The following is a 23,224-nucleotide window of genomic DNA, read 5'->3' as shown; positions in this document are numbered from 1 at the left end:
AAAAAATTCGCCTCTTCCCCACATTTTTTCTCCGCCTGCCATTCCCACCACAAAAATATTGTTGACATCTCCTGACTTGTGCAATGTTTTTTTATAATTTAAATGCTGGGTTTAAAATGTTTCCGAGTGATGTTTGGACAGAGGTGTCGGTGTGTGATTGGGAGTTTTATTCGAGATTGTTGACTGCTTGGGAAGTCAGCGTGTCAGTATTGCAAGTTGTCAAGATTCCCGGAGGCATCTACAACTGCAGATGCTGGGATCTGGAGCAAGACACAGAGTGCTGGAGGAACTCAGCGGGTCAGGCAGCATGTGTGGAGGGAATGGATAGGCGACGGCTGTTTCGGCTCGGGACCCGTCTTCAGACTGACCACTGACTGATTAGTGTGGGGGGTTGGATTTTCAATGAAGCCACTGGAACTTTGGGAGATGGGGTGTCTGATACCCGAGACCAGAGATGGAGTTCAAGAGATGCCACAAAGCACGAGCAACGAGAAGCTGTGTGGAAAGGAAGAGGTTTGGGCCGAGATTGGTAACAAGGTGGGTTTGTGATGGAACTTTGCAGAGACCCCCCCCCCCCCCCCCCTCCCCCTTTACAAGGAGTCTGTAACGTTTAGACAGCACCCGGAGACGCTCCCCCTCTGTGTAAAACACATAGTCATTGCCACAATGCCAAGGGGATTCTACAGGGCAAACCAGGCAGCGATTGCAGGCAGATTCTCCCGGCCCCTGTTGGAGATCCAACCTCAAAATAAGTAGCATGCTAAAGAGCCGATGAGCAGCGAAGGGCGAGTCGTACAGAAGTTAGGCACAGAGTGCTGGAGTAACTCAGCGGGACAGGCAGCATCTGTGCGGGAGGAGGAAAGCGGAGACCCTTCTTCAGACCAAAGATACTAGAACGGCTTCAGACTGTCCAACAGAGAGCGCTGCGGATTGGCAGGCCCGTGGGCATGGAGGTAACTTTTTTTAAAATGTGTTCTAACTCTGTCTAAACAGCTGGTTTCGTATTTGCAATGTTGAGAAACTCTTTGGCTAGATGTCCCCATTCAATGGGACGATAGCTAACTGCAGGTGCTGCAGTCATGAGGAAAATACAAAGTGCTGGAGAGGTGTACAAAATCACCAGAGGAATTGATCGGGTAGATGCAGAGTCTCTTGCCTAGAGTAGGGGAATCGAGGACCAGAGGACATAGGTTTGTGAAGGGGAAAAGAGTCCGAGTGGTGACTTTTTCACACAAAGTGTGGTGGGTGAATGGAACGAGCTGCCAGAGGAGGTAGTTGAGGCTGGGACTATCGCAACGTTTAAGAAACAGTTAGACAGGTACATGGATAGGTACACACAAAAGCTGGAGAAACTCAGCGGGTGCAGCAGCATCTATGGAGCGAAGGAGAGGAGGAGAACTTCTTCAAAGTAGGCATACCTTGAGGAGATATCGCAGTGGAGCAGACAAAGTGTTCAAGAAGGAACTGCAGATGCTGGAATAGGACAGGTTTGGATGGATATGGACCAAGCGCAGGCAGGTGGGACTAGTGTCGCTGGGACATTGTTGGCTGGTGTGGGCATGTTGGGCCAGGGTTATGGGGTGAAGGCAGGGAAAGTTAGATCAGCCATGAATGAATGGTGGAGTAGACTTGATGGGACAAATGGCCCAATTCTGCTTCTATCTCCTCTGTGACTTCAGTGAAGTCCCACCTCAAGGTCGCTTCATGCCCTCTCCTTCCTGATTCACTCGTGACCAGCGCAGGAGGGAGCGATGACGGGGACTGTTCGACTGCGTTTTAATGAGACCCTTCGACCCATTTTTCCTGTGCTAGCTGGCTCTTGGTTGGGTGTTATATTTGTTTGCTAGTGATGTGGAATCCCTGAGAACGCGTGTGTGTGTGAGAGTGATTATGCTTGTGTGTGTGTGTACATGAGTGTGTGTGTGTGTAAGTGTTTGTATGTGTGTGTGTGTATGTGTGAATATGAGTGTGTGAGAGAGTATGTGTGTGAGGGATTATGCGTGTGTGTATGTGTACATGAGTGTGTGTGAGAGTATGTGTGAGTGTGTGTATGTGTGTGTGTATGTGTGTCTCTGAGTGTGTGTGAGAGTATATGTGTGTGTGTGTGTGTGTGAGTGTGTGTGTGTTTGTATGAGTGTGTGTTTGTGTGTGTGTGAGTGTGTGTGTAAGTGTGTGTGTGTTTGTATGAGTGTGTGTTTGTGTATGTGTGTGTGTGAGAGTATGTGTGTGTGTGTGTTTGTATGAGTGTGTGTATGTGTATGAGTGTGTGTGAGAGTGTGTATGTGTGTGAGTGTGTGTGTGTTTGTATGAGTGTGTGTATGTGTGTGAGTGTGTGTGTTTGTATGAGTGTGTGTATGAGTGTGTGTGTTTGTATGAGTGTGTGTATGAGTGTGTGTGAGAGTGTGTATGTGTGTGAGTGTGTGTGTTTGTATGAGTGTGTGTATGTGTATGAGTGTGCGTGAGTGTGTATGTGTGTGAGTGTGTGTGTGTATGTATGAGTGTGTGTGTGTGTGTGTGTGTGTACGTGTGTGTGTGTGTTTGTATGAGTGTGTGTATGTGTATGAGTGTGTGTGAGAGTGTGTATGTGTGTGAGTGTGTGTGTTTGTATGAGTGTGTGTATGTGTGAGAGTGTGTGTTCATGTGAATGTCTTTATGAATGTGTGTTGGCGAGTGATGTATAAAATGCCCCTGGAGAGGATGGATGTGAACTCCAGTGCAGAGCATGAATATGGGACTGACCCCCGGTTGATGTCCGCTGTAACAAGGCTCCCAGACACAGCTTTGTCCAAATATGCACATCCTAGTTCCGCTCGCCGGCAGCTCTATATTTAGACATTGTCCGCTCCAAACTTCTTTATCACAATGGAGAAAAATGCTGCAGATGTCCAGATGTCCAGATGTCCAGATGTCTCACTATGGGCAGAGTTATCAAACATCATCTTCACTGATCTCATCTCCCTCTCCCCACACTCCCATTAACTCTCCCCACCCACACACTGGGGGCCCATTAACCCCTCCATTCACCCCGCACGTCTTTGGGATGTGGGAGGAAACCGGAGCACCCGGGGAAAACCCACGCGGTCACAAGGAGAACGTGCAAACTCTACACAGACAGCGGCGAAGGCTGGAATCGAACTAGGGTTAGTGGGCTGCGAGGCTGCAGCTGTGAACACTGCACCGCGGTACTGCCCCTAAACGACATTTGGACAGATATATGGATATTGAGAGCGACATGGGACAAATGCAGGCCAATGGCACTAACTCAGATCTTGGTACAAGGAGTAGATCTTGAATGCACGCAGAGTCTTTTACCCAGAGTAGGGGAATCGAGAACCAGAGAACACAGGTTTCATGTGAGGCGGGAAAGATTTAATAAGAACCTGAGGGGCACAAAGGGTTGTAAGTGTATGGAACGAAGTGCTGGAGGAGGTAGTTGAGGCAGGGACTATCACGATGTTTAAGAGACATTGGGATAGGTACATGGATAAGACAGGTTTAGGGGGTTATTGGTCAAATGTAGGCTGTTAGGGCTAGTGTAGATGGAGCATGTTAGTCGGTGTGGGAAAGTAGGGCCGAAGGGCCTGTTCTGTGCTGTGTGACTCTGTGACTCTAGAATGCCAACAAGTCAGTCGGGAAAAGGGACCTGACCCAAAATGTACCTATCCATGTTGTCCAGAGATGATGCCTGACCCGCTGAGTTACTCCAGCACTCTGTGCCTTTTTCAATGTCTCCTGTATCTAGGCTCACACTTACCCCTCAATGAACATTGCTGAGTGTTAAGTGATCATTAACACATTTGCAGAGGATCTAGCTGCAATCTCAGGCTGTTTGGGAACTGGTTGCGTGTCTCGTTCATGACCAGAGTGGCTCCATGTCCACAAATACCTCATGGGCTGTAAATCACTTGGAGCTTGTGAACGGTGCAAGACTTGTTTCATTGCTGATTTATGTTTAACCCTGGAGGGCCACGCAGTTTATATTTACAACACACTCTCCAAATATATCATCACATTGAAAACTCTTTTGACAACCTGTCCAGGAAGGTCATTGGAGTTAAGGAGCTTAACGGCATGGAATCAGGCCCTTTGGCCCACGTTGTGCACGCCAGCCTAGTTGGCATATTGGGCTAGTCCCATTTGGTAACATTTGGCCCATAGTCCTGTAAATTCTTCTTTTGCATTAATCTGTCCAAGTGCTTTAGAGTTTAGTTTAGAGATACAGCATGGAGACAGACCATTTGGCCAACTCCAACTATTGATCACCCATTCACTCTAGTTCCATGTAATCCCCCTTTAGTATCCACTCCCTACACACGAGGGGCAATTTACAGAGTGCAAATAACCTACAAAGCCACACAAAGTGTTTGGGATGTGGGAGAAAACCAGCAATGGCTGCCTCGCCAACAATCTGTCCTTTCTTTTGTGTTTTAATAGTATGTGTTAAATGCATGTTTTTAATAGAAACATAGAAACATAGAAAATAGGTGCAGGAGTAGGCCATTCGGCCCTTCGAGCCTGCACCGCCATTCAATATGATCATGGCTGATCATCCAACTCAGTATCCTGTACCTGCCTTCTCTCCATACCCCCTGATCCCTTTAGCCACAAGGGCCACATCTAACTCCCTCTTAAATATAGCCAATGAACTGGCCTCAACTACCTTCTGCGGCAGAGAATTCCAGAGATTCACCACTCTCTGTGTGAAAAAAGTTTTCCTCATCTCGGTCCTAAAAGATTTCCCCCTTGTCCTTAAACTGTGACCCCTTGTTCTGGACTTCCCCGACATCGGGAACAATCTTCCTGCATCTAGCCTGTCCAACCCCTTAAGAATTTTGTAAGTTAATGTTCTTTAGCTTGTTTTTGGGGGAGGGGGGCAGTGCAGGGGGGGGGGGGGGGAGTTAGGGGAAACTTTTTCTAATCTCTTACCTCGACGGAGATGCGATTTTTTTCCGTATCGTATCTCCGTCCACACTGCGGCTTAACCGAGGAGCTGGCGGCCTTTGCTGGAGACCTATTTTGAGACCTCCACCGTGGTCGCCTGCGGACTTACCATCACAGAGCCCGTGATCCCTTTGCCAGGGATCGACCTTGGCGCTCCAACCGTGGGTGCTTGCGAACTTAACATCGCTGAGACCGACTTCGGGAACTCCAAGCTGCGACGCGATGTAGGAGCTTCGATCGTCGGCTGTGGGAGCTTCGATCGCCCTGACGGATGATTCGACTGGCCTGGAGAATAAAGAGGGAACAAGATTGGACTTTGTTGCCTTCCATCACAGTACGGAATGTGGGGAATCCACTGTGGTGGATGTTTATATTAACTTTTATGTAGTTGTGTGTGTTTTTCTTTCGTATAGCTGTATGGTAATTCGAATTTCACTGTACCTTAATTGGTACATGTGACAATAAAAGACCTTTGAAACCTTTGAAACCACAGAGTCTCAGAATTTAATTTCAGAATTAAACGACGTTCTTTTAGGAGGAATTTCTTTAGTCAGAGGCTGGTGAATCTGTGGAATTCTTTGCCACAGATGACTGTGGAGGCTACGTCAGTGGATATATTTGGCAGAGATAGATAGATTCTTGTTTATAGACAATAGACAATAGGTGCAGGAGTAGGTCATTCAGCCCTTCGAGCCAGCACCGCCATTCAATGTGATCATGGCTGATCATCCCCAATCAGTACCCCGTTCCTGCTTTCTCCCCATATGCCCTGACTCCGCTATCTTTAAGAGCCCTATCTAGCTCTTTCTTGAAAGTATCCAGAGAACCGACCTCCACCGCCCTCTGAGGCAGAGAATTCCACAGACTTACAACTCTCTGTGAGAAAAAGTGTTTCCTCGTCTCCGTTCTAAATGGCTTACCCCTTATTCTTAAACTGTGGCCCCTGGTTCAGAGGTTTTGGGGAGAAGGCAGGAGAATGGGGTTAGGAGGTGTAATGAGTCGAGTCGTACACATGTCAAGATACAACACATAGTATTAAAGTCCACTTACAGCATTGGTCTGCAGGACATTACAGTAACTAGCAGCTACTCAGATTGAATTACGTAATCAAGCTCTTGGTAATATGAATCGCATATTAGGCGGAGCAACTACTAACAAGCACTACAATTGGTTAGTAGGAAATAACCAATCCACATTTTTCCTTGTAGAAACAAAATAAAGCATAGATGTGTGGAAACATGGTGGCCAAACAATATAGTAGCCGGAACGTTAATAACGGATATGGGCAAGTATAGATAGTTAATACAAAATCACCGTATCTACTGGGTGGCTTGTTGACCCATCCGGCACGTGTGCGGTACGAATCCGCATCTCCTCCTTTCACCGGTGAAGTGACCGGGGAGGGGACAGGGCATGTGACCAGGGACGGCACCGGAGACCCGCCGGGTAGAGGTGATGAAGTAGGCGAGCTGGGCGCTGAACACCGTGGGGAGGCCGCGGGGGACACAGTCTCTGGTAGTGGAGTAGCCGGCCCGGTAGTGGGAGGGTATACAAAACGTGAGACTTCTGGAAATTTTGTTTGAACCTTGAATGTTTTAAGTACAATAAATGGCATTCTATTCTATTCTATTCTATTCTATCTACAGAGCCGCAGGACGGGTTCCTTCACAGGAAGGAGATGTTGACGGTTACGTCTGTAAACGGCTCCGTCCGCGCTAACCAGGTAAGAGCGCGGTTCTTTGGCAGGGCTGTGGATATGACACAGACGGCCATAGCTCTTGTTTGTTTGGAGGTGAACAACCTGTCCACTGGAGAGAGGTTTAAGTGGCTTACTGGATGTCACTTGAATTGTAGTTGTTTCTGGACCGCGGGCGGAGAACGGTCCTGTGGTTGCCGAAGCTGCTTGGTACAGGCAGGGCAGCACGGGTTTGGCGAGACATCAGTCGTCGGGCTGGGGAACCCAGTATGGGAACCCTGGCAATGTTCCTTAAATTGAGCAGGTCCAGGTAGACGTCAGATTTAGCAAGGTAAGAATGCTCCATTAGTTGTTTAGCGCTTCGGACGGCTCGTTCGGCGAGTCCGTTGGACTGCGGAAACTCAGGGCCGCTGGTGATATGTCGAAAGTCCCATCATTGAGCAAAATTTTGGTAACGCTGGCTGGTGAACTGACTGCCGTTGTCGGATAGAAGACGTGCACGGAGAAATGGCATTGCAACTTCTAGATAACTGCTTCAGATGTGATGGTTTGGAGTTGATCAATGTCAAACCAGCCTGAATAAGAGTCGACAAGAACCAGATAATGTTTCCCATGCCATTTGAATATGTCGGTGGCTATCGTGGACCACGGTAGAGGAGGATCCGGGTGCGGCAGTAAGGGCTGCTTCTGCTGGTGTGTCGTCAGGCTTTTGCAGATGGCGCAGACTTCAGTTTTGTCACGTATATACTTGATCATACCAGGCCAGTAAAACATGCTCTGTGCCCGTTGTAAGGTTGCCTCCACTCCGGGGTGGCCCCTGTGGACGGCATCGAAGTACTCGTCCCGGAGGACGGCTGGGCCAACTGCCTTGTTGCCCTTGACTATAATCCCGTCTTGTAACACCAGTTTGTCGCGAACCAGGAAGTTACAGGAGTGAGAGATAGATCTACAGGAGGGAGAGATAGATCAGCCATGATTGAATGGTGGAGTAGACTTGAATGGCCAATCTGCACCTATCACTTATGATTTTATGAAAACCGGAGCACATGGAATAACGCTACGCAATCACAGGGAGAATGTGCAAACTCCACACAGGGCACTTGAGGTCAGGATTGAACTCAAGTCTCTGGTGCTGTGAGGCAGCAGCTCTACCAGCTGCACCAACGTGTTTTCTTTAATTAAAATGTGAAGAGCAGGAGAAATTCAGCGGGTCAGATAGTATCTGTGCAGGGAAATGGACCGACAATGTTTTGGATCGGGGCTCTTCTTCAGACTCAGGTATTAGTGTCTGTCCATTTCCCTCCACAGATGCTGCCTGACGCACTGAGTTCTTCCACACTGAGTTTGCTTTTCGCTCAAGGTACCAACATTGTAGTCTGTTGTGGCCCCAATTCCTGCCCACTGAGACCAGCAGCCAGTAGTCAAGAGTGTTTCATTGTCATATGTAGCAGCAACAGTACAATGACATTCTACTTGCTGCAGCTTAACAGGCCCGTTAATGTGCAATAATCAATAATATGATCAATTAAAATTCAGTAATACTAGGTAGCCAGCCCATAATGATGCATCACCAAAGTTCCTCATGCAACCACTGACACAGTCCGCAGTAAATCACAGTTGCTGTGGTTAGTAGACGCAAGGAACTGCAAATGCTGGAATCTTATGTAGAACACTGTGGTGCAGCGGGTAGAGCTGCTGTCCCACAGCGCCAGCGACCCGGGTTCGAACCTCGGCTCTTTGTGTGGAGTTTGCACTTCTCCCTGTGACTGCGTGGGTTTCCTCTGGGTGCGTGGGTTTCCTTCCACATCCCAAAGACGTATGGTTTGTAGGTTAATTGGCCCCTAGCATGTAGGGAGTGGTTGAGCTAGTGTGAATGGGTGATCAATGGTCGGCGCGGACTCGGTGGGCCGTAGGACCTGGTGCCATGCTGTATCTCTAAACTAAACTGAAGTCAAAGTACTGGAGGTACTCAGCGGGTCAGGCAGCATCATCTGAAGAAGGGTCCCAACCCAAAACATCACTTATCCACTCTCTCCACAGATGCTGCCTGACTCACTGAGTTACTCCAGCACTGTGTTCTGTTACTGAGGTTAGTGCTGTGCAGCGTTCCTGACGGTTGTTGGAAGAAGCTATGCTTTAGCATACAGCTATTGGGGCAGACACTAACCTGACCCGCAGACAGTCCGCAGACAGCTAGCCAATAGCCTGTAGCCACTGGGCTTCCAGACCCTGGAACAAACCCTTCTACAACCAGCCACCAGAGGGCAGTCATTCACCATCATCCACACTCACAGCTGGTTGGGCCAAGACACTTGCATTTCTGTAGCACCTTCCCTCAACCCCAGGATCTCCAAAATACCGAACAAGCAATGAACTATTCTGGACGCTCAGTCACCGTTGTAATGGAGGAAATACGGCAGCCATTTTCTGCATAGCAAGCTCCCACAAGTGAAGGATACAAACCAGTCTGAAGAAGGGTCCCGATTCAAAACATTGCCTATCCACTACCTCCACAGATGCTGCCTGACCCGCTGAGTTCCACCATCACTTTGTGTTTTTACTCATGATTCCAGCATCTGCAGACCTTGCGTTTCAAAGGATACCAACCAAGATATCAAATTTATTGATGTTGGTCATCCATTCATCGGCGGTCACTCGAAACGAGTATGACTGTCCCCTCCCCTCCATAGGGTCATCTACTTGTGGGTCTGCAGATGTCTGTAGAGGCCGATCCGTGATCCACACACCTTGGTGCAACGTGGGCAATGGAGACTGGCGGTGATCGGTAGTCGTCGAGCCCCCTTCTCTCTCTCCTTACAGTGCTGTCGCTTTGTCTCTGCAACACGGCTTAGTTCCATTTCATGACGTGTGGCTCCTTCCTGCACGGTTTTCCTCCAGGAGTGCTTGTCCAGTGGAATGTGCTCCCAGTTGCTCGATGTGATGTGGAATTTCTTCAGACTGTTCTTGATGTTGTCCTTGAAGCGTTTCTTTGGGGGGGCTCGCCGACCTTCCTTCAGTTGAGAGTACAGGATTTGTTTAGGGAGACGTGTGTTGGACATGCGGATGACATGGCCAGTCCATCGAAGTTGGTGCTGCATTATTGTGGTGGTGATGCTGGTCATGTTGGCTTCCTCCAAAACGCTGACCTTGGTGTGTTTGTCCTCCCAGCTGATCGTCAGATTCTTTCGTAAGGATCTTTGATAGTATTGTTCCAGGGCTCTCAGGTGCCTGCTGTAGGTGGTCCATGACTCTGCTCCATACAACAGGGTGGGGAGGACAACGGCTCTGTAGACCAGCAGTTTTTGTTTGAGCCTTTAGGTCTCGGTCTTCAAAGATTCTTTTCCTGAGTCTGGAGTAGGCTTCGCTGGCACAACTCAGGCGATGGTTGACCTCAGTCGATGTCAGCTTTTGAGGAAAGAATGGTGCCAAGGTACGGGAAGTGGTCAACGTTTTCAAGAGTGGTGTCGTCCACCTTTATAGTGGGCTGGTTAGGTGGAGGTTGATGTAGGACCTGGGTCTTCTTGATATTTAAGGCTAGGCCCATGGCTCTGTATGCCTTGGCAAAGGCATTCAAGGATGCCCTGGAGGTCTTCTGCAGAGTGTGCTGCAATGGCGTAGTCGTCTGCGTACTGAAGCTCCATGATGGCGGTGTTACTGGCTTTGCTCTTGTCCTTCAACCTATTAAGGTTAATGGAGCGTCACACCCTATTAACCTTAGTGGAGCGTCACAACGGCTGAGAATGCGGATGAAGGCTGCAGCAGAAAAGGGTCTCCAGTCATCTTGGACTCCATGCCACTGGAAGGTGACTTGGATAGGCTGGGTGAGTGGGCAAATGCATGGCAGATGCAGTATAATGTGGATAAATGTGAGGTTATCCACTTTGGTGGCAAAAACAGGAAAGTAGATTATTATCTGAATGGTGGCCGATTAGGAAAGGGGGAGATGCAACAAGACCTGGGTGTCATGGTACACCAGTCATTAAAAGTAGGCATGCAGGTGCAGCAGGCAGTGAAGAAGGCGAATGGTATGTTAGCATTCATAGCAAAAGGATTTGAGTATAGGAGCAGGGAGGTTCTACTGCAGTTGTACAGGGTCTTGGTGAGACCACACCTGGAGTATTGCGTACAGTTTTGGTCTCCTAATCTGAGGAAAGACATTCTTGCCATAAAGGGAGTACAGAGAAGGTTCACCAGACTGATTCCTGGGATGTCAGGACTTTCATATGAAGAAAGACTGGATAGACTCGGTTTGTACTCGCTAGAATTTAGAAGATTGAGGGGGGATCTTATAGAAACGCACAAAATTCTTAAAGGGTTGGACAGGCTAGATGCAGGAAGATTGTTCCCGATGTTGGGGAAGTCCAGAACAAGGGGTCACAGTTTAAGGATAAAGGAGAAATCTTTTAGGACTGAGATGAGGAAAACTTTTTTCACACAGAGAGTGGTGAATCTGTGGAATTCTCTCCCGCAGAAGGTAGTTGAGGCCAGTTCATTTGGCTATATTTAAGAGGGAGTTAGATGTGGCCCTTGTGGCTAAAGGGATCAGGGGGTATGGAGAGAAGGCAGGTACAGGATACTGAGTTGGATGACCAGCCATGATCATATTGAATGGCGGTGCAGGCTCAAAGGGCCGAATGGCCTACTCCTGCACCTATTTACTATGTTTCTATGTTTCTATCCTGACCCAGATCTGTCAAGGACCGTGATGTGGCTGTCTGTGCACTAGTCTCCCCACGTTAAATAAAGTCTGTCAAAGCTGCTGATGAGCCCGGGATCCATGGTGTTGGGTTTGCCATCAGGAACCAGCTCATCAGCCACCTCTCTGAACTTCCTGTGGGAATCAGTGAGCGTCTCATGACCATCCGTCTGGTGCTTGCCAACAACCAGATGACAACAGTTGTAAATGCCTATGCCCCTACTTTAGACTCTGTAGAGGAAGTAAATGAGACCTCCTACGCCTGCTTGGATGAGACATTGTCTAGAATCCCCAGGGAGGTTAAGATTGTTCTCCGAGGAGACTTCAGCGCCAGGGTCGGCCGGGACCAACAGATCTGGAAGGGTACTATAGGAAAGGAAGGCATCGGGACCATCAACTCCAATGGAGCTCTGCTTCTCAGAAAATTGATGTTGGTAAAACATAGAACATAATCCATATCCAATCCCTGCATATCCATGTGCCTATCCAAATTGTCTTAAACAAAACTAACTCTGAGAGTGCAACACTGTTCTGTACCAGTTATTGCTATTAGTTTAGTTTAGTTTATTGGCACGTATAAATCTTTTTTGTTGCGTGCTATCCAGTCAGCGGAAAGACTATACATGATTACAATCAGGCCATCCACAGTGTACAGGTCTGGGATAAAGGGAATGACATTTACTGCAAGGTATAGCTCAAGGGTCTCCAATGAGTATCGGTTTATTATTGTCGCATGTACTGAGATCAGGTGAAGAACTTAGTGCTGTACGCCATCCAGTCATACCATACCATACCATACCATACCATACCATACCATACCATACCATACCATACCATACCATACCATACCATACCATACCATACCATACAGGGGCAGTGTAAACAAGAAAATAAACAAAGTCCAGAATACAGACACAAGGAACTGCAGATGCTGGTTTACAAAAAAGGACACAAAATGCTGGAGTAACTCAGTGGGCCTTTTAGTTCTTTGTGTCTTTTTTTGTGTTATGTTGCCTGACTAACTGCATTACTCCAGCACTGTGTGTCAGAGTGCAGAATATAGTGTTACAGCTATAGAGAAAGTGCAGATAATAAATACGGTGATCTCATTGAAACATATAAGATTGTTCAGGGCTTGGACGCACTAGAGGCAGGAAACATGTTCCCGATGTTGGGGGAGTTCAGAACCAGGGGCCACAGTTTAAGAATAAGGAGTAAGCCATTTAGAACGGAGACGAGGAAACACTTTTTCTCACAGAGAGTGGTGAGTGTGGAATTCTCTGCCTCAGAGGGCGGTGGAGGCAGGTTCTCTGGATGCTTTCAAGGGAGAGCTAGATAGGGCTCTTAAAAATAGCGGAGTCAGGGGATATGGGGAGAAGGCAGGAACAGGGTACTGATTGAGGATGATCAGCCATGATCACATTGAATGGCGGTGCTGGCTCGAAAGGCCAAATGGTCTACTCCTGCACCTATTGTCTATTGTCTATTGTCTAAGATCGGGAATTTATCCTTAGCTTATGAAGAGTCTGATCACAATGAGGAAGCCGTCTTCAAACTTTCTGATGGTAAAGATTCTGCGCAGAAACAGGCCCTTCCACACCAACTAGCGATCATCCCGTACACTAGCGCTGTCCTACACACTAGCGACAATTTACAATTTTACCAAATCTAATAAATCTACAAACCTCTATGTCTTTGGGATGTGGGAGGAAACCTATCAGGCAACTGAATCATCCTACCACAGTCAGAGAGCAGTCCAGAACTACTATCTACCTTCTTGATGACTTTTGATCGGACTTTGCTGGCTTTACCTTGCACTAAACGTTATTCCCTTAGCATGTATCAATACACTGTAAATGGCTCGATTGTAATCATGCATTGTCTATCCGCTGACTGGTTAGCGAGTAACAAAGGCTTTTCACTGTACCTAGGTACACATGCCAATAAACTAAACTGTAACAACCAGAGCACCCGAAGAAACCCACGCGGTCACAGGGAGAATATACAAACACCGTACAGACAGCACCCGTAGTCAGGATCGAACCCGGGCCTCTGGCGCTGTAAGGCAGCAACTCTACTGCTGCGCCACCATGCTGCCCTCTATTTATGCACAGGGCCTACGTATAGCAGCCTCATCTGCAGCTCAGTGCCCAGGTCTGGGCATCTCTGGAAGGATAATGTAGACTTGCTGGAATATTGACCCCCCAAAGACTAAAGTATAGAAACTTGCCTCTCATTCTCAAGATCCTGGAATGTTTTGCTTTCAAGCATTGAGTTTAGTTTGTTTATTGTCACGTGTACCAAGGTACCCTGAAAGCTTTTGTTGTGTGCTAACCGTCAACGGAAAGACAATGATTACAATTCAGTCATCCACGGTGTACAGATACAGGATAACGTGAATAACGTGTAGTGCAAGATAAAGTGCGATAGAAACATAGAAACATAGAAAATAGGTGCAGGAGTAGGCCATTCGGCCCTTCGAGCCTGCACCGCCATTCAATATGATCAGACCGAGGGTCTCCAATGAGGTAGATATAATAGCTCAGGACTGCTCTCTAGTTGTTGGTAAGATGGTTTAGGATGGATATCATGCCAGGCAGAATGGAACTAGGGTCAAAGGTCAGACATTGTAGCCAGGGTTTCAGGAGTGAAGGTCCGGAGATGGTGGGAATGATGTTGCCGAGTCATTTACCGGAGGGCAGAGATACCATCACGAACATTCTTGGCATGCCATCCTTTGGCCAAACATATGGAGATGGGCCACTGGTCGGGTTGGATCCCAATGGTAGTCCAGGCTTATGAGGCTGAACAACAACTACTGCTGCCCACCCCCCCCCACAAGCCTATAAATAGAGGCTGAGATCACAAAGGCAAAGTCAACATTCAAATGCCGTGTCCAAATGATTAATGCATTTCGTTGTCTCTGTACTGTACACTGACAATGACAATTAAAATTAAAATTGAATCTGAAATCTAGACACTGCACTTGCAGGTTACAAAGAAAGATTAAACGTTTACCCAACCAATGGCCCTTTTTTTGGTTTTAATTCATGTATGGAGTCATAGAGCTGTCCAGCACGGAAACAGGTCCTTCTGCCCACCTTATTTATACTGACCCATTCCTTCTATCCAGAGATGCTGCCTGTCCTGCTGAATTACTCCAGCATTTTGTGTCTATCCTTGGTTTAAACCAGTATCTGCAGTTACTGACCAAGTTACTGCACCTACACTGACCAAGTTGGCATATTGAACATCCCATTTGCTGCATTTTGGCCCATTTCCCTTCACATCCTTCCTATCCATTTTTCTGTCCAAAAGTCCTTTAAAAATCGTCATTGTATCCACTTTTTTAGCTTCCTCTGGCAGCTTGTTTCAGATACGGACTACCTTCTGAGTGAAAAAGTTGCCTCTTAAATCTCCTCTTAAATCTCTCTCCTCTCACCTTAAGCCTGTGTCCACTCTTTTTAGAATCCTCTAACTTGGGAAAAAGGCTGTGAGCATTCACTTTATGCATGCCCCTCATGATCTTGTACATCAAGTCATTGATAAGGCTGCTGAAAGTGGTTAGGCCTAGTTCAAAGCAGCAGAAATATTGATCACCAGCCCTCTGTACCCTCATGACCTGGCCTTTCCCTCCCTTTACCATTAGACCGAGTAGACAAAGGAGATAGTGATCGACTTCAGGAAGCGAAGCGGTACACGTTGATGGCATCAAAGTAGAGATGGTTGGAAGCCTCAAGACCACCCATATCAAAGCAATGACGAAGAAAGCACACAAACGCCTCTAATGCACACAAATGCCTCTCAAATGCCCCTTACAAGGCTTAGGACGTTTGGCATGCCCCAACAATGCTCACCAACTTCTACAGATGCGCCGTAGAAAGCATTTTATCGGGAGGCATGGCAGCATGGTTCAGGAACATGCTGAGAAGCAGCCCAGACCACCACACAAACCAACCTCCCATCCATTGACTCCATTTACACTTCACGCTGCCTCGACAAGGCCTGCAGCATAATCATGGATGAGTGTCCCCTCTCCCATCAGGCGAGAGGTACAGAAGTGTGAAAATGCATACCTTCAGATTCAGGGACAGTTTCTACCCAGCTATTATCAGGCAACTGAACCATCCTATCACCATCTGCAGAGCAGTCCTGACCTACCACCCACCTCATCGGAGATCCTGGGGCTATCTTTAATCAGACTTCACTGGTCTTCATCTTGCACTAAACATTATTCTGTTTATCCTGTATCTGTACACTGTGGACAGCTTGATTGCAATCATGTTTTCCGCTGTCTGGATAGCACGCAACAAAAAAGTTTTACACTGTACCTCGGTACACATGACAATAATAAACAAAACTAAACTAAAACTGATATTTGGTGAAGAGTGGATTACTGAGGAGTGGAGAGTCTGAAGAAGGGTTTCGGCCCGAAACGTTGCCTATTTTCTTCGCTCCATAGATGCTGCTGCACCCGCTGAGTTTCTCCAGTACTTTTGTCTACTGAGTAGTGGAGATGGGAAGACAGAAATACATCTCTTTCTTCCCATCTCCACTCCTCACTAAATTACCCTTATTCCTTTCAGGGTCCTTTATGGATCAATGATCACCAACTATGGATTGGTCCCAAGATCTCTTTAGCGCCAACATGGTGAGGTCACAAGTCCTGGTCACATGACTGCTCGCGATGAAGCAACATGTGATAAATAGAGATAGCAGATCAGGTCAAGCTTCTCCAATCATTAAACGCAGAACAGTCCAGCACAGGAACAGGCCCTTTGGCCCACAATGTTCGTGCTGAACATGATACCAAGATACTTCAAACTCAAGTACAATGGCTTGCGCAAAGGGGAAGATACAGAGTGCAGAATATAGTTCTCAGCATTGTAGCGCATCAGTTCCAGAGACAAAGTCCAATGTCTTTAATGGGGTAGAGGTGAATAGGACAGTACCCTAGGTTATGGATGGACCATTCAGAAGCCTAATAACAGAGGGGAAGAAGCTGTTCCTGAGACTGGTGGTGCATGCTTTCAAGCTTCTGTTCCTTCTGCCGGACGGGAGCAGGGAAAAAAAGGAATGACCAGGGTGGGACAAGTCTTTGATTATGTTGGCACAAGGTTATGTTGCTGGTTTACAAAAAAAAACACAACGTGCCGGAGTAACTCAGCGAGTCAGGCAACATCTTAAATTATGTTGGCTGCATTTCCAAGATAGCATGAAGTGCAGAACAGAACGCAAATAAAGTTTTTCACCGCACCTTGCTACACGTGACAATAATGAACCAATATGATCATCTAGTGTGTGTGAGTGATTGCCTGGTTGCAGTATTTACATTGTAAAGCCATAACTATACTTCAGAAGTTCTTCAAAAGGTTCCTTGATATCTGAGATCAAAAAGACTGAGAAAAGCACGTCCTTTTAGATTGTGGTCTTCAAAAGAATCAACAATCTAAGAATAAAGAGAATCTCTCCATGAAAGAGTCAGTATCCAGATTCAAGGTTACTTTTTATTAAAAGACATTTGGACAGGTACACGGACAGGACACGTTTAGAGAGATTTGGGCCATACATGGGCAGATGGGACTAGTGTAGATGGGGCATCTTGGTCTGCATGGGGAACTTAGGCAGAAGGGCCTATTTCCATGCTGTATTACTCTATGATTCATTTTCTATGGCTTTGAGATCAATAGTTCAATGGTACTTTATTTGCCAATTGTACTGAGGTACAATGAGATTAATTTTTGTGTATAGTTCAGTCATCATCGGCGGTCACTCGAAACGAGTATGACTATCCTCTCCATAGGGTCGTCTACTAGTGGGTCTGCAGATATCTGTAGAGGCCGATCCGCGATCCACACACCTTGGTGCAACGAGGGCAGTGGAGACTGGCGGTGGTTGGTAGTCATCGAGCCCCCTTCTCTCTCTCTCTCCTTACGGTGCTGTCGCTTTGGCTCTGCGACATGGCGTAGTTCCATTTTATGATGTGTGGCCCCTTCCTGCACAATTTTCTTCCAGGAGTGCCTGTCCAGTGCAATGTGATGTGGAATTTCTTCAAACTGTTCTCGATGTTGTTCTTGAAGCGTTTGTTTGGCCTGCCGGGGGCTCGCCGACCTTCCTTCAGTAGAGAGTACAGGATTTGTTTAGGGAGACATGTGTTGAGGAAGTCCAGAACAAGGGGTCACAGTTTAAGGATAAGGGGGAAGTCTTTTAGGACCTAGATGAGAAAAAAAAAATTCACACAGAGAGTGATGAATCTCTGGAATTCTCTGCCACAGAAGGTAGTTGAGGCCAGTTAATTGGCTATATTTAAGAGGCAGTTAGAGGGATCAGGGGGTATGGAGAGAAGGCAGGTACGGGATACTGAGTTGGATGATCAGCCATGATCATATTGAATGGCGGTGCAGGTTCGAAGGGCCGAATGGCCTACTCCTGCACCTTTTTTCTATGTTTCTATGTTTCTATGTGTTGGACGTGCGGATGACATGGCCAGTCCATCGAAGTTGGTGCTGCATTATTGTGGTGGTGATGCTGGTCATGTTGGCTTCCTCCAAAACGATGATCTTGGTGCGTTTGTCCTCCCAGCTGATCGTCAGAATCTTTTGAAAGGATCTTTCTTGGTTCCAGGGCTCTCATGTGCCTGCTGTAGGTGGTCCGTGACTCGGTTCCATAATCAGGGTGGAGAGGACAACGGTTCTGTAGACCAGCAGTTTTGTTTGGGCCTTTAGGTCTCGGTCTTCAAAGACTCTTTTCCTGAGTCTGGCCTAGGCTCCGCTGACATAACTCAGGCGATGGTTGACCTCAGATTCGTTGTCAGCTCTTGAGGAAAGATTGCTGCCCAGTAGGGAAAGTGGTCAACCTTTTCAAGAGTGGTGTCATCCACTTTTATAGTGGGCTGGGTAGACGGCTGGTTGGGTGGACGTTGATGTAGGGCCTGGGTCTTCTTGATATTCAAGGCTAGGCCCATGGACGGCAAAGCCGTCCGCTTACTGAAGCTCCACGATGGTGGTGTTACTGACTTTGCTCTTGGCCTTCAACCTATTAAGGTTGAAGAGCCCACCATCATGACGGCGCAGTGCAGTACAACTCTATACATAAACACTTAGATTCATCTTAAAAAAGTCCCGTGGTCCTGGTGGAGTTGCAGGATTGGCTAAGGATAGCCGCGGTGTCCTATGCCGCTGCAGGCCACGTCTGCTCCACATGCGGCCCACTGCACCGTCAAGGCACTGCACAGCCTCCCGCCACCACTTACTGGCCCACCGTCTGACTCCTTCCACTCTGACCAGGAGAGCCAGGCCACTGGATAGACTAAAATTGATTGTCCATCCCTCCAGCCCAGAATGGAGGGACATGGTGGCCAATTCAGAATCAACCGCAAGTGTTATTACACAGGGAGCCGGTTGACCAATTATCACAAAATTCCTTCCCTGCAGAACATTAGTGAATCAGATGCATTTTTACAAACATCCAGTGGTGTTGTGGCCAGTTTTTAGGTTCCAGATAATTCAATAAACTTAACTAAAATGCTGGAGTAACTCAGCGTAATGCAGCGGGTCAAGCTGCATCTCTGGACGACATGGACAGGTGACCTTTCAGGTCGGGACCTTTCTTCAGACTAATTGCAGTAGGGCGGAGAAAGCTGGATGAGAGGTGGGGGCGGGACAAAGCCAGGCAAGTGATAGGTGGATAAACACAAAATGCTGAAGTAACTCAGTGGTACAGGCAGCATCTCTGGAGAAAAGGAATGGGTGATGTCTCGAACTAAAACGCCACCCATTTCTTCACTCCAGAGATGCTGCGTGTCCCAAGTTCAAGTTCAAGTTCAAGTGAATTTATTGTCATGTGTCCCTGTATAGGACAATGAAATTCTTGCTTTGTTTCAGCACACAGAACATAGTAGGCATATTACTACAAAACAGATAAGTGTGTCCATATACCATAATATAAATATATACACACATGAATAAATAAACTGATAAAGTGCAAATAACAGAAAATGGGTTATTAATAATCAGAGTTTTGTCCGAGCCAGGTTTAATAGCCTGATGGCTGTGGGGAAGTAGCTATTCCTGAACCTGGACGTTGTAGTCTTCAGGCTCCTGTACCTTCTACCTGAAGGTAGCAGGGAGATGAGTGTGTGGCCAGGATGGTGTGGGTCTTTGATGATACTGCCAGCCTTTTTGAGGCAGCGACTGCGATAAATCCCGCTGAGTTACTCCAGCATTTTGTGCCTATCTTCAGTGTAAACCAGCATCTGCAGTTCCTACCTACACAAGTGATAGGTGGATACAGGTGAGGGGGCGTTGATTGGCAGATGGTGCCCCCCGTCATGTTCTAAGGATCAGTAACACCAGGATATTTCAATGGCCTAGCTGCTCAAAGAGAGAAAGATTCATTGAAGAGTCCTCGATCTGAAACATTGTCATTCTTTCTCTTTCTGTAACACGCCGCCTGACTTGCTGAGTATTTCCATTTTCAAGACACAACTAGAGAGCAGTCCTGAACTACTATCTACCTCATTGGTGACCCTCCAACTATCTTTGATTGGTCTTTACTGGCTTTACCTTGCACTAAACATTATTCCCTTATCATATATCTGTACACTGTGAATGGCTCGATTGTAATCATGTATTGTCTTTCCGCTGACTGGTTAGCATGCAAAAAAAGCTTTTCGCTGTACCTCGGTACACGTGACAATAAACTCAACTAAACTCAAATTCAAGAACAGAAAGTGCTGGAAGTCAGTCAGGCAGCATCTGTGGGATGTTAGGAACCCTTCCACTGAACCAGGGAAAGACTGAAATAGTATCAGCCATTAGTCTCTAACCCCACTCTCTGTGTGACCGGCTGATATTTTCCGGCATTTCTATTTAAAAAAAATTCCAGCATTTACAGTTTCCTTAGTTTCCCACGAGTATTTTCAATTTGTGTTTTGTTTTTAGATTTCTAGCCTTCACAGTTTAATATTCAAACACCTTCCACGGGAGGGGGAGGTTTTCAGGGTTGTAGCGATAGACCAAGGGGATAAGGTTAATTACAACCCGTTCCAAAGTGCTAGCACTGGTATGGAGGGCCAAATGGCCTTGTGTGCCCGATTCTGTGGAGAGAGTGGACTACGATCTGGGGCAGTGTGCCAAAACAGGATTCTTCAAAGAATTACATATCTCGTAACATTCCTTTTGTTGTTTTCTGGGATAAATCAAAGGGACCCTGCCTGTCGCTGTTAATTACTAGATGTGACAGGGAAATGGAGCCCTGTTCCGTGAATCATGTGTATGTGAGAGAGAGAGAGAGAGAGAGAGAGACAGAGACGGGGAGAGGGGGAGAGAGAGAGAGTGGGGACAGACAGACAGACGAACAGAGAGAAGGAGAGAGAGAGGGAAAGAGAGAGAGAGGGAGAGAGACAGAGAAAATAGTATGAGCGGGAGAGGGAGGGAGAGGTAGAGAGGGAGGCAGAGAAAGGAGGCAGAGAGAGAGAGGGAGGAAGGCTGTGCATGAGAGAGAGACAGAGAGAGTGAAGGAGAACAACCTCTGCTGCAAGAAGGCAGCGGGAAATAGCTCAGATTATCAAGATGTACGACATTTAGTGTTGCATCTCCAACCTAAACGCTCCACTCACTGACAAAGTGGAGACTATTAAAGTCAAAGTGGGATATTTGTGAGAAATCACTGATCTGGGCGACAAGAAGGAAGGCTTGGAGGGAAAGACAAAGGGAAAGGAAGGATTGTAGGGAAAGACAGACGGAGGAAGAGAGAGGAGATGGGACAGGGAGATAGATGGGAGGTAGAGAGACAGATGGGAGGTAGAGAGAAAGAGAGAGAGAGTGATGGGGATGTGAAATTATCCTCTCAACACAAAATGGTTCACCAAAGAAATTAAATACTCAAAGTATAGCTGTGGAAAACTAATACTCAGGAACCTTCGATTATAGTATAGAACCTTGCAGGCCCTTCGGCCCCCCCGAGTCCATGCCAACCACTAATCACCCAATCACTCTGTTTCTATTTTACTCCCCCCACCCCACATTCCCTGAGCTGTACCGAGAATCGGTGACTCCCACTGATGGATGATTTCTAATGTAGGAGAGGAGACTGAACTGATAAATAGAGGCACAAGAAACAGCAGACCCTGGGATCTTGAGCACAACACAAAGTACTGGAGTAGCTCAGCGGGTCAGGCAGCACCTGTGGTGGGAATGGACATATGTATGTTTCAGGTCAGGACTTCTTCAGTGATTGGAGAATGGAGGAGAAAGCTGGAAAAACGAGACAATTTGTTTTCTCCCCAACTCCAACCAGTCTGAAGATGGGTCCCAACCGGAAGCACCGTCTGTCTATCCCCTCCACAGATGCTGCCTGACCCATTCAGTTTCTCCAGCACTTTGTGTTGAGCTCAAGATTCCAGCATCTGCCACTTCCTGTATCGCCAAGAAAAGTGAAGAGACTTGACTCACTGGCTCAAAGGGCCGAATGGCCTACTCATGCACCTATTGTCTATTGACTACAGCCCAGTGACACTATCATCAACCATGATGAGGGACTTAGAAAGATCAATAATATCTCACGTCTGTGCCATTCTCACAGACAATCTTGCAATTTGTTTACAGGAAACATAGCTCTATGGGGGACTGGAAGAATGGAAGTAATGTCAAAGATAGCTGCCACCCTGGCCATTCTCTTTTCTCTTCTACCTGCTGGGAGAAGATGCAGACATCTAGACTTGAGAAAAGCTTCTTCCCCACTGCTGTCAGATCTCTGAACCAATCACCTCTTTCATACAAAATGATAGACACTGAGTAACTCAGTGGTTCAGACAGCATCTGTGGAGAACATGGATAGGTGACGTTTCACAGAGTGCTGGAGTAACTCAGCGGGTCAGGCAGCATCTATGGAGAAAAAGGATGAGTGAAGTTTGGGTTGGGACCCTTCAGACCATCCTTGCTGCCCGTCGTTGTTCTCTAGAGATGCTGCCTGACCCGCTGAGTTACTCCAGCACATTGTATCTATCTATGGTTTAAGCCAACATCTTCAGTTCCTTGTTTCTACTTCTTTCATACATCTTTCCCAGAGGTGCTGCCGTGTACTCTTGCTCCTATCTCCACTTCATTTGATTACTTTGTTAATGTACTTACCTATCTTTTTGCACTACAATCTGGCCCCATTTAGTTTTGTAATTATCATTATCATGCGCATTATTTACTCTGTGAGTATCATGCATACAAGGAATTTCATTGCACCTTGGTGTATATGACTGTAAGCTAACTTGTACCTGTAGGAGTAGGAGATACAACAATGACACTGTAGTCATCTCATCAGTTGACTGGAGAAATTACGTTCAGCTTCACTGAGCCATGAGGAACTCGCTCCGTGGGAGGGAGAGAGTGGGGGAGGGAGAAAGTGTGGGGAGAGGGAATCAAGTTTATGCACGTACAAAGTACAGCGAGGGGTAGACACAATGAAAATTGGGTAGGAGGAGAGGGAGGGAGAGCGATGGTGGGGGTACAGAGGAACTGAGAGGGGAAACAATGGAGCGGGAGGGAGGGGGTGGGAGAAAGGATAGAGAGTGAGGGGAAGGGAGGGGCAGAGAGAGAGAGGGGGGAGAGATGATGGAAATAAATGGTGGGGGGGGTAGAGAGAGGGAGGACGGGTGGAGAGAGGGAGGGATGAGGGAGAGAGGTGAAGAGATAGTGAGAGAAGGGGGGTGGATGATGGAGAGTTGGTGGGTGAGGTAGTGAGAGGGATGATGGAGTGAGAGGGAGGGATGGAGAGAGAGAGGGAGGGAGGGATGCTGGAGAAAGAGGATGATGGAGAGAGAGGGATGGAGAGAGGGAGGGGTAGAGAGATGGTTGGAGAGAGGTAGAGGGAGGGATGGAGAGAGGGATGGAGAGAGG

At 47.2% G+C, this 23,224-nt stretch overlaps 1 protein-coding gene across 1 annotated transcript in view; it reads left to right on the top strand.

Annotated features, from left to right (window-relative positions):
* Positions 1-811: 811 nt before the first annotated feature.
* Positions 812-23,224, top strand: part of ddah1 (dimethylarginine dimethylaminohydrolase 1) — a 100,166-nt gene continuing 77,753 nt past the window's right edge. Inside the window, exons 1-2 of the mRNA XM_033029101.1 lie at positions 812-953; positions 6,588-6,664. Of these exons, the coding sequence (XP_032884992.1) occupies positions 6,620-6,664 (45 nt within the window). The 5' untranslated portion in view covers positions 812-953; positions 6,588-6,619. The remainder of the gene's footprint in view (positions 954-6,587; positions 6,665-23,224) is intronic.

This window comes from Amblyraja radiata, chromosome 10 (genome assembly GCF_010909765.2).
Source record: "Amblyraja radiata isolate CabotCenter1 chromosome 10, sAmbRad1.1.pri, whole genome shotgun sequence".
NCBI lineage: Eukaryota > Metazoa > Chordata > Chondrichthyes > Rajiformes > Rajidae > Amblyraja > Amblyraja radiata.
This window is presented reverse-complemented; position numbering and strand designations above follow the sequence as displayed.